Here is a 13,942-nt window from a genome sequence, read left to right as displayed (position 1 = left end):
TAACTCAAATTTAAGAGACAGCCTGTTTGCAACTGGAGGAGAAGCACACTGTCCATTTACAGACTGAAAACCTCCAGAAGCTCTTCCTGTTGCGTCCTCCTCCACCAAAGTGCATCTCATCTTGCTCTTGCTGATCTAGTTTCAATTTCAATGCTTCTGGAAGTAGAATATGCATGAAGACCAGAGCTGATTTTCGATAATTTGAAACAGCTGAGATAAATACCAGTACAAAACGAAGCAAGAAAATGCAACTCTTGGAACTCCTGAACAGTTCACATCCAGCAGCTTGAATGGATATGCTGGAACCCAGTATCAGTGCTCACAGATTTAGCCAGAAATCCCTCTCCAATACCCTGCTTCCTTGCAGAGGAGATGCAATTGTAAAAACTCATTGCTCTGCATAATTTCCTTCATATTTAGCATCCCTCTAGAAAAGACAGCTCGTCACAGTTTGCTTGGGATTTAATCTGATTTCACTTTAAGTTTGCCCATCATGATTTGAATACACTATTCCCTTAACAGGACAAGATAACAAAAGGCATCCACACTAAACAGACTGCAAGGGCACACATACACTCCTGGACTTTGGGGAAAATAATTTCTTGGAAATATTCTTTAAATAGAGAACCTGTCACCTGCTACATACTTTAGGGACATTTTCCATTTTAGTAAAGCTAATTACACACACATTAAAACACAGAATTACTGAAAATCATTCACTGTTTTCCAAGGAATTTTTATAGGCTTGAATTCTACTTCCACTCACATGGATCAAGGTTTACACAGCTCATGATTTTCCCTGTTCTACCTTGACTGCTTTACATAGTATTTTCAAAACAGAAACCTAATAGTTAGTCCGTTTTGCTTTATCCAAAATCCACAGCTGAAAAAAAGATGCTTATATCAGAACATTCCAGAATATCTACTCTTTCTTGAAGAACTCATTTAGACTTTTCCAGAGTAGCTTGCTAAAAAGAAAGCCTGTGGAATTTACAGTGCATCTGGTACTGTAGGTGCTAATAAACAGTAAAATAAGGTTCTGTAAAGTTATTACTGCTCTCTTATTATTATTCTTTTTAAAGAATGAACACATAGAATAGCTGGGAATGCACAACTGGAGGTTCTTTAAAAAACCCCCACATTATCTAGCATTTAAATTATGAGTGTAAAAGGGGACAGAAGTGTCATCTTACTAATGTACAAGGATTCAGTTAAATATGTGGTTCTTACTAAAAAAAAACGCCAACCCTTTCTCTCTAAAAATGTGAACCAGAGTCTTATGGATATATCATTTTCTGATTCAATTTTAAATCTTGCTTTGATAGTCCTGTCTCTATGATGGAGAAAGATGGCTTAAAGGGGCCTGACCCTGTCCATCAAAGGCATCTGACTGCATTTCAAATGAAGCAGGATGACAGATTTAAGCATGAGGGCACAAAGATAACTTGTGCTTGAATTACCTGGTGCCAGTAAGCCCTGAAGAAACCCAGATCTTAGAAAACGATCAATGTCACTCAAGTCAAGATTTTCACTTACTGGTAAAAAGGCTCCTCTTTCTTTTCCAACCAAACCAAAATGCATCATCACTCAGAGTTTGTCTGACATGCTGAAGCAAAACCATTTTCACAGAAGACAACGCTGGAGGGGAGTCTGGACAGACCATACCTACATTATGAGGAAGGAAGTCTCTGGACACAACTCATGATCCTCTCTAATGGGTTTAATCCAATTCCCACCAAGCCAGCTGGAATTACTCCACCCTTTTGAGTAGTTTTGCATTAAATTCTATGGTCATTACTTTATACCAACTTGAAAGCCAATCTGTGTGTACACATACGGACGCAATTATGCCTTTCAGCACAGATCCCAGCAGTACACCATAAAACAAACTACCAATAATTTTTCCTCTTCCTCTTTCTCGTCGAGTCAGCAAGATTTTCCTGAAAACGTGCTTGGCTCCTCTATGAAATTCAGGCTTTAAACTGAAGAAATAATGTCTTTTTCTCAACCAGTTTTGTTTAGTTTCTCCTCTGGAACAGCCTAACCACTCAAAGAGTTGAATGCCTTTTATGAAGGGGGTCTTCATTTGAAAAATCTCTCAATTAAAGCACCCTCCCATCTGGTAATTACAAATGCATGATAATGACTTTCAGAGCAGTGCCTTCATCTTTCAGCCCCAAGGCAAACCTTTCATTTCCTCATTCTTCACTCTTCATCTTTGCCTCCAGACCACTGTCACTAACAGTCAGCTCCTTTGTGTAACTCCAAAAGGAGGAAGGGCCAGAGCAGCAGAGCTGGTGAAGACAGTCCTCTTCCATGCTAAGCCACATGAAACTAATGAGCTAGTTAAGACGCCAAGAGAGATCTCCAGCTTTAAAACTGAATTTTAAAAATCACTGCTGAATAGTGATGATGCCTGCAAGCTCTGTGCTAGGTCTGCCCAGGCACAACAGCTGCAGACTGAGCTATTCAGGTCCATGTGCAATTTGTAGCCACACCAGGCTGATGACAGGAGTTCATGCAAGTGTTCATAAACCAAGTATTAGAACCTCATCAATTCGAACTATCTTCAGGAAGAGTTCATTTCTATTTTATTTGGCTAAACTGCCTTCAAAACAAAAGGCCAGGAAAAGCAAGTGATTAAACCTCTGGAATTTTCATGCAAAACACAGTTCTCTGCTAAAGCGTAGTTGGGAAGGAAATTATCACCCCAATGAAACAGCGCACTCACAACTTGTTCGTTTGTGGTGAGCCTAAAGGTCCCAAGCAAGCAGGAAATAGCTAGATTCTTTGCCTCCACCAGCAGCCCAGTTGCTAGCACAAATAGAAATAAAGCAACATAGCGCTCCAAATGCTTCATATGGCACATCCATTTTAAATGAGACAGTTATGTAAAAACTTTACTTGTAAAAGCTTTACAGACTGCAGTCAAACTACGTCTTCCATTATCTCTCCTAGTCAGAAAAGACAATTTCCTCTCAAGAGCCCTGGTACGTAAAACAGATCCTCAGGTTGAGGTACTTTTTCTTTTGCATGGATCATGCTTTGCATAAGTTTCACTTTTGCAGCATTACTAACATCAGTTCATCTTCTAGGAATGTTGAGCCTATCACCACAACATGCGTAGGCCAGCATGACTATGTAGCCCATTGCTGCAACAGGCTAGGCTGCAATCCCATATATTTTCAAAGTAAGGATCTAGTTGAGTCAAGAGTTCAAAGCAGTCCTGCCAAAGAAAACCCAAAACCTTAGGAGTGATGTTCCCTCTATTATAAGTGCATGCATGGTGGACAGAGGCACCTATTATTTAAGTGGTGCTCTGAGGAGTTTGAGAGGAGTTTGAGAAGCCCTGACCATTCAGATCTTTCACAAAGTCCATATTTCTGCAGCGCTTTTCATAATCCCTAAGTTTTGGTAATATTTAAACTATTCCATTGACATGAAACTTGATAACTGCTCATTTAATCATACCTGAAGAATACCACAACTACTTAGAAGACACATAAATTAATCACAAAAGGCTAAAATTCCAGAATTTAAATACAAGGGGCAGGAACTAGTCATGGGTGAAATAAAAGAAAAACAAAAAAAGGAAATCTCTGTATTGTATAGATGCCTACTGAACCACCTGCTTTACCCAGGTGATTCCTGCTTCCTGTAACCACAATTAAAGACAAAAGTGTCCACCTGTTCCTTCTTTGAGATCACAGAGCTGGAGATCTGGCACAGGACTACCTACCTACAAGACTACAAGGATGATGGTTCAGTTTCTAGTAGGGAGATTAATCACTCATCCTTCTTTTAAAAAACATTTGAGGTGTACAGCAAATGCAGCACTGCTGGGCTGGCACAAGACAGTAAGAGGTGTAACAGTCCCCATTTCCTTGACTCATATTATGAAATACCTGCTCAAAAGCATACTTCGAGTCTCAACGAAGATTTCTGTTTCTTTCAAACTCTAAATATTTTTATTTGACCTCTTATTATGCATGTCAAAGGACATTCTTGGGTTTTTTCTCTTCCTTCTTCCACCTCCCTTTTTGGAAAAGGCAACAAAGTTTTTTTTTGCCATAGTTTGCCTAAGTAATATCACCTCAAAGCACAAACATCAGAGGAAATATAATTCTCTCTCTTCCATGTATAGTAGATGCATTCACAGCCTATCTTGAGTGCCAAATACTACAGCTTCTTCCTCTTCTGCTTCATCAGTCACACCTACTTGACACAGGTACTCCGTAGCCCCACAGCTTCTCAAGGATCAGCTTTAAGTTTGGATATGACTTACAAGAGTGATCAAATACTAGCTAATCTGCAACTAGAAGAAATTGATGCAATAATTAGAAAGTCAGTCTAGGGATCAGTATTTTGCTGTACTTGAAGAAAATCTAAAGTAAGATAAAAGGGGAGGGAAGATGTTGCAACTTCTGCAAGAAATCTGAAAGTGTTACCAGTTAGAGCACCTAATCTGTTTTGCCATGCTTTTGCTCCATACAGTGCTTAAGTGCACCTAGTCTGTTTTGGTGAGAAAGGTATATTCTTCATGCTGTTCCAAGTCATAATAATTACTCCTTTCCCAAACTGAGAAGGAAGGGGAACTTTGAATACTACATCATAGTACATGCCATACTACAGCATAGATTCTGTTAGCCACAAGAGGACATAAAGGGGCAGCAACACTGTCACATGTACTTACCAGCTAAAAGTAAGAATTAACCTGGCACACATGCCATGCTCTTACTATTGCAACAATAATACTGTTCTCATCCTTTTTCCAGGATGTCCTGAAGAAAGCCAAGCCTGCTGGTAAACCCTTTTCTGGTTCTTGCAGCACAGATTCAGACTGCTAGGAACCACACCCCCAAAACAGGGTTAAAATATTGCCAAAACTGCAGCATCATTAACTCCTTAATACTGCAAATCACACTGAGTGCATAGTATAAAAATATTTCTAAAGTTAAATGTACTTAGCCACCTAGAAGCAGCAGATTTTGCAAAAAGCAAGGATTTTTTTTTTTAAATGGAGAAATAGTAGATACAGACTGAGCAGCAGAGAATGTTCCCCTAGCCAGCAATCAAGTGATAAGAAAGTGAGTGACCCAGATGTGTCTCACTTTAGTACTTTAGCAAGCAATCCTCCATGGGATAACAGAAATGTTAGATTTTGCCAACTGTATTTAACAAGATTTAATGCTCTGAAAAAATTATTATAGGAATTTTGCTTTCTAAGTACTTAAGTCTTGCAAAGAAGGGGAAGTCTTACAAATACAGAAAATGGAAAGATTAGCTCTGAATAGAAAAGCTGCATGCAGATTGTAGGAGTCATCTCCAACATGACTTAAACACTAATGATGCAATCACACAACTTAAAACACATTTGCTAAAGTGGACATCTTTTCAGGCAACCAAACTGAAGTTTCTTCTCCACTGAAATTACCTGCTCTCAAACCTCCCTTTAAAAAAATATATATCTCAAAGCATGACCCAAAGCTTTAACTGAAAAGTCAACACACGCAGGACCAGCTGCATGAATACTTGGCGATTCTGCTAACAGAATGCTATTTTTGTATGATATTTTGGAAGCAAGACAAGATTTTAAACAACGATCTGAAAATTAAAATCACTTTTATAAAACAGCAAAGTGGTAAAATCTACTTGCTTACTGTACACTTGTATTCTGGTAAGAAATTATAGAAGTGCTAACAATTTTAAGGTTGTCACAGAACGGTTTGGGTTGGAAGCAAATTTCAAAGATCACCTACTGCAACCCCCCTGCCATGGGCAGGGACACCTTCCACTAGACCAGGTTGCTCAAAGCCCCATCCAGCCTGGCCTTGGACACTGCCAGGGATGGGGCATCCACAGCTTCTCAGGGCAACCTGTGCCAGTGTCTCAACACCCTCCTTGTAAAAAATTTTTTCCTTATGCCCATACTAAACGTACCCTCTTCCAGTTTAAAGCTGGTAGTCCTTGTCCTGTCACTGCAGGTCCTGGTAAAAAGTCTTTATTTAATTTTATCATTTCAATGATATGGAGTATGGCTAGAATCACTTCTAACAAACAACGTATTTTATGGTATGCTGGCACAAGCATACTTTTTCATAGAGCCGTATATCTATAAACCTAAGTTTTGGAAGGGGAAATGGAGCACTTCATGGGTGTGAGCGAATGAAGGGGTAAGTGTTCACTAACTGGCTTATTTGAAGCTGAGTACTAGTTTTCAGCTAAGACATTAACCTGCAGCTGCTTGTGAACTTCCCAGTATTTGGGACTCTTGACTAGAGATGACTTACAAAAAAGAAGTTGCTGAGTTCATAACCAAACTGGCTGCCCCACCTTACCATAGAGATGACAACAGTTGTTAACGAAGCAGCTCTTGAAGCACTGTGGCTTACTGCCTAATGCCATGAAAAACGTGAAACCCATCACATCTCTCTAAAGCGCTGCTAATATGCTTCAGGCAATACAAACAGAGGCAGGACATGGACATGGTTCGGTATCTCTCACAGGCAGCTGAATAATCACTTGATGTAATACAGTCAGCTTTGCTGCTCGCATCCAGGGTTTTGCAGGCTGCTTGCTAGGGGTTTGGTAGGAGCCTCCCCACCTTCACTTTATCGGCCCCCAACCTCTTCTAGGTCTCAAATGATGCATCTATTCATTATCCAATCTGAGAATTTGGCACATAGCTGTAATGACTAATCAAGATCTACCAACTAAAGCTCTATCCCAGTAAGCAAGGAGTATATTTTGATGGAAACTAACTTTTGGACATAGAGGAAAATCCCTTAAGTTTCTCAGAACAAAAAAATTCCCCGTTTTGTGTGTGCCAAGTACAAAGCAGATGCATATTAAAAAAATTAACAACTTGGCTGTTCGTTAGGAGAAGCTATTGTCCATAAAATCGCCTCAAGTGAAACAAAATCCTTGCTTAGAACATAAAACTTAAACCCCTGTCATGTTCAAACGCAGAAGTGAATAGATACATCAATGATTCTGAATTAGATGAACTTCACAATTTCTGTCACCTAAGTGAACAGAAAACAGAAAACAGGATTAAATTCAGCAGAGCTGAACTTTGTTTGCTACAATACCACATGCTCTGTGGAACAAAGGTTTATAAAAGGTAGAGTCTTTCAAAAGCACTCTAAGTGACTGCTCTTCCGTTTTCAAAGGCTTTGGGTCTTCTGCACAAAACAGAAACACAGTAGGGCTGCATTTTGAAGAGAAAAGCAATGTAAAAGAAAAAAGTTCCAAACATTTGATGCTTAGAGAAATGCTTGAATCACAGCGTCTATAAAGCATTTGAGGTAACAAACATTTAAGACTTCCTTCATTTCCAGGTACACAGTAATGATAGGGGGTAGCACCTTTCATACTTCATGTGCAGAAGAGGCTACAAAGCAGCCTTTGGCCTTGAACTTCCCTGGTGGTGGGTATTCTCATCTAAAGTTTCATTCGACCTTGCTGGACAGTCTTGAGACTAAAGGCAGGTTAAAATAAACAAACAAAAAGCCAAATGAACAAAAAAGTCACATAAGTGGTTTTAAGATGGGGATAAACTTGTCCCTAGGTCCCAGTAAGTACCAAGTTTCAATGACACCGCTGAGGTGCTCTATAGAAGTTTAGAGCATTTGTTTTAGTTTTTAAAAGGACATTAACACTTACTAGAAAGGAGCGAATGTCTTTTCTGAAACTTTGCACAGCAAGGGGATGAGACACAGAAGTCAGATGCTTCAGCATAGGAAATTCCAGCTGAATGTGAATGAAAAAATTCACCATGAGAAGAGCCAAGCACTGTAACAGGCTGCCCAGAGAGGCTGAGAGATCTCTACCCTTGGAGGTATACAAAATTCAAATTTCTGAGAAACCTGCTTTAACTTTAATCTTGCTTGGAGCAAGAGGCAGGACTAGGTGGCATCCAGTGTCCCTTCCAACCTAAGCTCTTCTGTAATTCTGAAGGAATTAACTGGTAAGAAGTCCCCAAAAAAGAAAAGAGAAATTTCCAACTTAGATATCAACAAGTGAACACGTACAAACTAAAATCAGTATAGTGACTTTAAAAATTAATAGCGAGTAGGGTAAAATTTAGTTATGTTGACACATTTGCTGAATCTCAGGCTAATAAAATATGTCTATAACCATATATTCATGGTATATCAATTTTCTGGAAAACAAAATTAAAACAAAAGAAAGATAAATAAAGCAATAGCTTTTGCAAAGGAAAGAAGAAATATCTCAGTCATGATGAAGTAGTTCTGCTTTCTAAAAAAATCCAGCCAATAATCTGTTTCATAAGAACTGTTCACAACCCTCCAGAAGATCCCATATCAACAGCTAACAGCTTTGCAGGGTGCAAAACTAGCAGAACCTTCCTGCTGCAGTACTATAGCTCTGAGAAGACCACATCATACCCACCTCATATGCAAACAAGCATGAAAGATACTGACTTGCATTGCTTTTCTCCTTTCAGATACAACTTTGGCATGTTCTCTAATACCCAGATGTAGCAAATGATGACAATTTATCCACTACACTATTCATTCCCCGACATGTGACTCCCATGTGCTGCACCAGACTCCAACAGCTGAAGGAAGTCTACCTTCATTGCAAATAAGGTTGAGGTAGCCAGATTTTAAAAACAGTCCCCTCAATTACAATCACACACAGAAGACTTCTGCCAGGTCTGTAGACATCCTCTTCCCATATTTCCCCCACCTACAAAGAAAACTAGGTTGAACCTCCACAAGATCCTATGCCTCGGAGAGAGCCTGTTAACTCCTGGGGATCTGAGGCCTCAGACAGGCAGTGCTGGCTCATCAACCTGCTACTCAAACACCCAAACTGTGTCAGAAACTTTTTAATCTTGCAAGTTACCTATAAGACAGGAGGTGCTTTCATCCCCATTTGGATGCTGAAAACCAGAACCAGCACTGCTCACAACTACCTGCACAATCTTTAAGCAGAACATTTGAGTCCTGTGCCCATATCCTAAACCCATCCTCTCTTTTCAGTTTGTCCACCCTTTTTGCCATCTCTCTGCACTCACTCCTGGACACGGACTGACAAAGGAATTCCCCAAGATGGCATTGTTTTCCTTGGGAAATTTCATAGGGTTGAGAATAGAAAGATGGGTATCTGAGACCTTTCCTTCACTTCCAATTTTCTCCTCCCTGCTCACTGTAGGCACACAAAATACCCCGGACAGCACTCAGGAGGAAAAGAACAGTGCCTGGGAAAGGCAAAACCCTTCTGCCCACTTTAAAGAGAAAATCCTTCAAGAGTTCTCTGGGAAGGAGCGATCACTGGCACAATGAACATGCCCACAAGAAGTCGTGACAGTCAACAGATTAAAATCAAGCCTTGGCAGTTGCTAACAAAAGCAGCCTTGCTCACTTATTTCTCAATAATCAAATACAAATTACACCCCCACCCCCCATTTTAAACTTGGCAACTTGCAGAAATAATCCTGGCATGGCTACATATACACTTGACAGAAAACACTCCCTGGTTCTGCAGTTTAAAACAGAGATTTACTCTCTCATACAATAATCAGCTGTTTCCTAAATCTACCCCTCCCCTCTCAGCACAGACAAGGGTGCACATAAAGATCAAGAGTTACTCAGACTGATTAATCCCTCCACCCTTTCCACCTGGCTAGCCTCACTTTACTTGAATTTTTCATTCATTCCTCCTAAGCAGCATGCCTTTGGTATTACCCCTAGTACCATGGAGCTCTACTGAGAAGCAAAGCACTCAGACTCAGACGTTGATAATTTAATTAGTAAAACTAATTAAAGATTAGTAAGATCACCCCCTTAGTTAGAAGATCCACTCTTTCCATACCTGCTTCATCTAAATTTGACATTTGAAACGTCAGAAAGTTAGACACCAGTCCATGGACACAGTGCTCTGTCTCTGGTCCTCCTCCGCAATAGTCACGCATACCAAAAGCGGAAAACACAACTGGAAATGTGAATTCAAGCACCCGAATAAGGAAGCAATTTTTGCTTGTCCCTATTCCACAAAACACGCTTTCAGTTCTGCAATGGACTGTAGCCGCACTATTAACAGCAAATAATATCTCCACTATTTCGTTATATCTTAACAGAAACAACATTCCTATAGAAAGCTGTGACTGAAAGAATTTAAGAAATAATGCATTTTAGATTAACCCTCCTATACAAACAGCTAGGGGATGCCAAATTGTATCCTGCGAAAGAAACCATGCTTTTTTCCTACCTCAAATAGGGATCAGGAGAAATTATGTATCTGATATTTACATAAAATGCAATGAATTGAAAATTAAACCCCACTGTAATTCAGGAACACCAGGACGGCTCTCTGCAACAGCAAATTCTCCTTGTAAGCTTTAGCAGCAGTTCTGATCACCATAATCACTGTGTGAGCAAATCCTGAACAAAGCACCTTCCATGTAAAATAAAGGAACAGATTTAGTGGATATGCCTGGTGTACTGAGAAATACATCCACAAATAAAAGGATACACTGCAAATTTGCACAAGGACAGAATACACACACCACACACACCCCCCCAATAAACTGTATTTATATATGAACGTACACAAAAAAGTACAACTTCTACCTCTGTAGTAAAAAACACATCCCATTTTCCTCAGTAGGATTACATTACCTAACAGCATTCCTGCCTGATCCTGCAATCAAGTAGCTAAGAAAATTTGAAAAACTAGACACACCTGTGCTTTTCTTCAGAAGAAGCCACAACTCAGCAATATCTTTGTAGAGCAAGGAAATCAGGCTTAAGGTCATGTTGCTTCTCATCGATTTAGTGCAAAATAGTTCTGCAGACAGTGACCTATTTATCTGTGAGCCTGTCTTCAGCGCAAAATGAGAGTGCAAAACTCCATCTTCCAGTCAAAGCCAAGCCACCGGCGACACAATGGCTTTCTTCAAATTACATGCAGAGCAACTGTGCCTGTCAGCAGGCTCAGAGGTCCTCCGAAGGGCTCACTGGTTGCGGGTTACCACTTCTTGTCTTCCTGCATAAAGCACTGGCATGCATTAGATGCAAGCTGTTTGCTTTAAATGTGAATACATGCACTGTTCAAACATTAGCAGAGTAAGAATGCATTTAAAAATTAATCCTGAGTGTGCCTCGTCAAGAACCTCCCTTTGAGGGCCCTAGTTTTAACAAATGATGATCCAGTAAATCCATCATTATCCTTTTCTACCACCCATCCCTATTCCACACAAGGAAATTAATAGCCCAAAGGGCAGATGTCCTTTTCCAATGAACCTTTGGTTAGAAAGTTCCCCAAAATGCATCCAGTGTTTCCTGTTTGGGGGAATTCTCATCCACAGGTCTTTGGTGGAAGCGAACTGGGGTGTTTTCCTTGGTGGTAAACCCATCAAGCACCTGTTCCCTATGAAGGAGCCTACCCAAAGCAGCAGGAACAGCCAAAAGGACAGGTATTCTACTAACATGATTTTGTAAGCTGGAATATATACAAATCTTGTTCATAAGACAATAGGAAATACAGCAACAGATGATGAAATCAACTAGAACCAAAGTATTCCTTATGATCTTTCAGACACGAATGCGGAGCAGTCTTGCTTTACTTGATCCTTTAAAGTAACTGTATAGTGATGGATTACTGGTTAATTAATACACTTGAGATTAGTTACCGGCCATCCAGACTCACTAATACAAAGAGCGAACCAACGAGTGGGAGTGACAGCAACAACCACATGAAAACAAATGGATTGTTTTTCTTCACTTCACAGTGTTATAACAGGCCTTTCCCAACAAGAGGGGTCAAGGAAAGAGGACAGCAAGGATAAAAAGCTTGAACTGATGGTTACATCTGTTCACAAATCCCATTTACACATGGGGAAAAGCTGTTTCTGTTTCAGCACTCCTGGTCATCAACCAATCCCATAAAAACAAACTCAAACAAACCCGGGTCACCCACAGACCACACCAGAGATTACTTTCTGAAGTGCCCCACACATGTGTCCTTACCACTCATCTGCCACAGGGCAGGAACTGTTGAAAATCCCAAACCAGTCAGACGCATTATAATAAATCTACCATCTATATAAGCAGTTCTATTCAGTGCACGGCGTTAAAATGGGATCTGAAGAATATAATTGAGGTAATTTATTTTAAATTCTGCTATTTCATTTTGGGGGCCATTACATTTTGTACCATGTCAAAACACAAGAGTTTCCTAAGCAATATCAGATTGTTTTAATTAAAGGTAGATTTAAAATAAATAACACTCCTCAGAAATGTTGTACGTAACTGTTCTGTATTTTATGAGGTCAACACTAGCATACTGGATTTGAAGAGAGTTCCAAATTAGTGAATGAGTCTTCACACCACTCCCACCAGTCATGTAAATACTCGCACATGTGAAAGCTGAGATGGAGCAAGTGACCTCTCTTGGATCAGGTAACAGCATCTGTCACAGTGTCAGAAACAGGATCTACATCTGGGCTCTAAGCCCATACTCCCTCCTTTTCAGGACTGTCACCTGACTGGCTTGGTGGAGGTGTGTGCTCCTAGATCAGCATCTTGACTTGTAGTCCTCAAAGATCACACACAATTCACAGTGTTTTATTTCTAGCTCTTGCGCTACAACTTGGCTCCAGGAAGAACAGGCTCAGAGCCGCTAGAAGTCCTACTGCGTATGATACACCACACAAGTATACACACTGATACGAATTTCTTATTTAACAGCACCAAGCGAGTCTCAAACATTTGCTAGTGAGAGTCCTCAGCAATATGCTTGGCTGACTAGATGTGACTGTTCGTAGTAACAGGAGTTTCCTGTCACCTGCAACACAGCACGCTGAAAACCTCTCCTGTTATCTAGTTTTGTGCAATGACAAAGTGGGCATAGGAGTGGTTTCTAAATATGCAGGGAGGGAGAGGAAGATTTTTTGCCTGCCTTCAGAGATTAAAACCAAGCAAAAGAGGAGCAACACCCTTCTCAAGAAAAAGATCACCCTCACCCATATGCACCCATTCAGTTAGATACAGGAACCTGATATCTTGGCAAGCTGGCTACTTCCTTAAGAAAAAAAACCAAAACCCCAAAACATGAATGTGGATGAGGAAAAAGAACGATGTACAGCTTGTTGGCCATGCTTGTTCTCATTATCAAGACAGAGAGGAAATAGAAATCCTTGTATTAATCAACACTGACTGTTCCAGAGCCCCTTGATGTTTGTACATAATGTGGACAATTACCTCTCATCAGGCTTCTGCCTTCAGATTTCAAAGCAGAGGAAAAAGTGGAACAAATCATTCAGGTGAAAACCAAGTACTAGTTTAAAAATAACTTAATTTCTCAGACTAGCACAACAGATACATGTAATCATCCATCCTCCAGGCTCCCACTTAGTTTCCTCCTTCCTAACCTTCCAGTCTCCAAACCCCACAGTTACGTTATGTATGGACCAGTTAAGTTCTAATAATGACCGTGGCCAAGAGCACCAAAATACAGCATTGTTTGTTTCAACCCTGCTATCCTCCAGTGTTAACCAACTAGACACAGCCTCACCTCCTGCTTTCAGGAACCGCAGTGTCCTTAGGCTGAACACCACACGTGAGAAAACAGTACCGGGAGTTCAGCCCGTGCTGTACAGGACACAGAGCCTACTCCCGCTGTGCTGGAGGGACAGGAGCCCACACAGAGCATCTCCATGAAAATTGGCATCAGCTACCTGGCTAAATGGTATTTCAGGCAAGGGTGATTTTTTTTTTTTTTTTTTCCCCCCCTAGCAGTTCCATTCTGCACAGAAAGCTTAAAATTTCACTCGGCTAGAGATGCTACAGGTTCCTGGGAAACAAGGCCTGCAGCCAGTAACCAAATGACTTTATTTTAGTGCTTTATTTTGGAGTGCACGAATGGGGGAAACATTTGCTCCATGGTTAGAATACCTGGCCTCCTTGCCGTG

The 13,942-nt window shown here is 40.5% G+C and overlaps 1 protein-coding gene across 18 annotated transcripts in view; it reads right to left on the bottom strand.

The window, feature by feature from the left end:
* Positions 1–13,942, bottom strand: part of MCF2L (MCF.2 cell line derived transforming sequence like) — a 164,320-nt gene that overhangs the window by 71,391 nt on the left and 78,987 nt on the right. Inside the window, exon 1 of one of the 18 annotated variants that reach the window (XM_056327200.1) lies at positions 10,714–11,077. The exons of 16 other annotated variants lie outside the window; for them this stretch is intronic. In XM_056327200.1, coding sequence (XP_056183175.1) covers positions 10,714–10,798 — 85 coding nt within the window. In that variant the 5' untranslated portion in view covers positions 10,799–11,077. Of the gene's footprint in view, positions 1–9,843; positions 9,946–10,713; positions 11,078–13,942 lie in introns of those variants that run through there. One more of the 18 variants, XM_056327196.1, reaches the window with a different exon arrangement.

The sequence above is a fragment of the Falco biarmicus genome, chromosome 2, assembly GCF_023638135.1.
Source record: "Falco biarmicus isolate bFalBia1 chromosome 2, bFalBia1.pri, whole genome shotgun sequence".
Classification (NCBI taxonomy): domain Eukaryota; kingdom Metazoa; phylum Chordata; class Aves; order Falconiformes; family Falconidae; genus Falco; species Falco biarmicus.
Note: the sequence above shows the minus strand (reverse complement) of the source record. Positions and strands in the feature narration are given on the sequence as shown.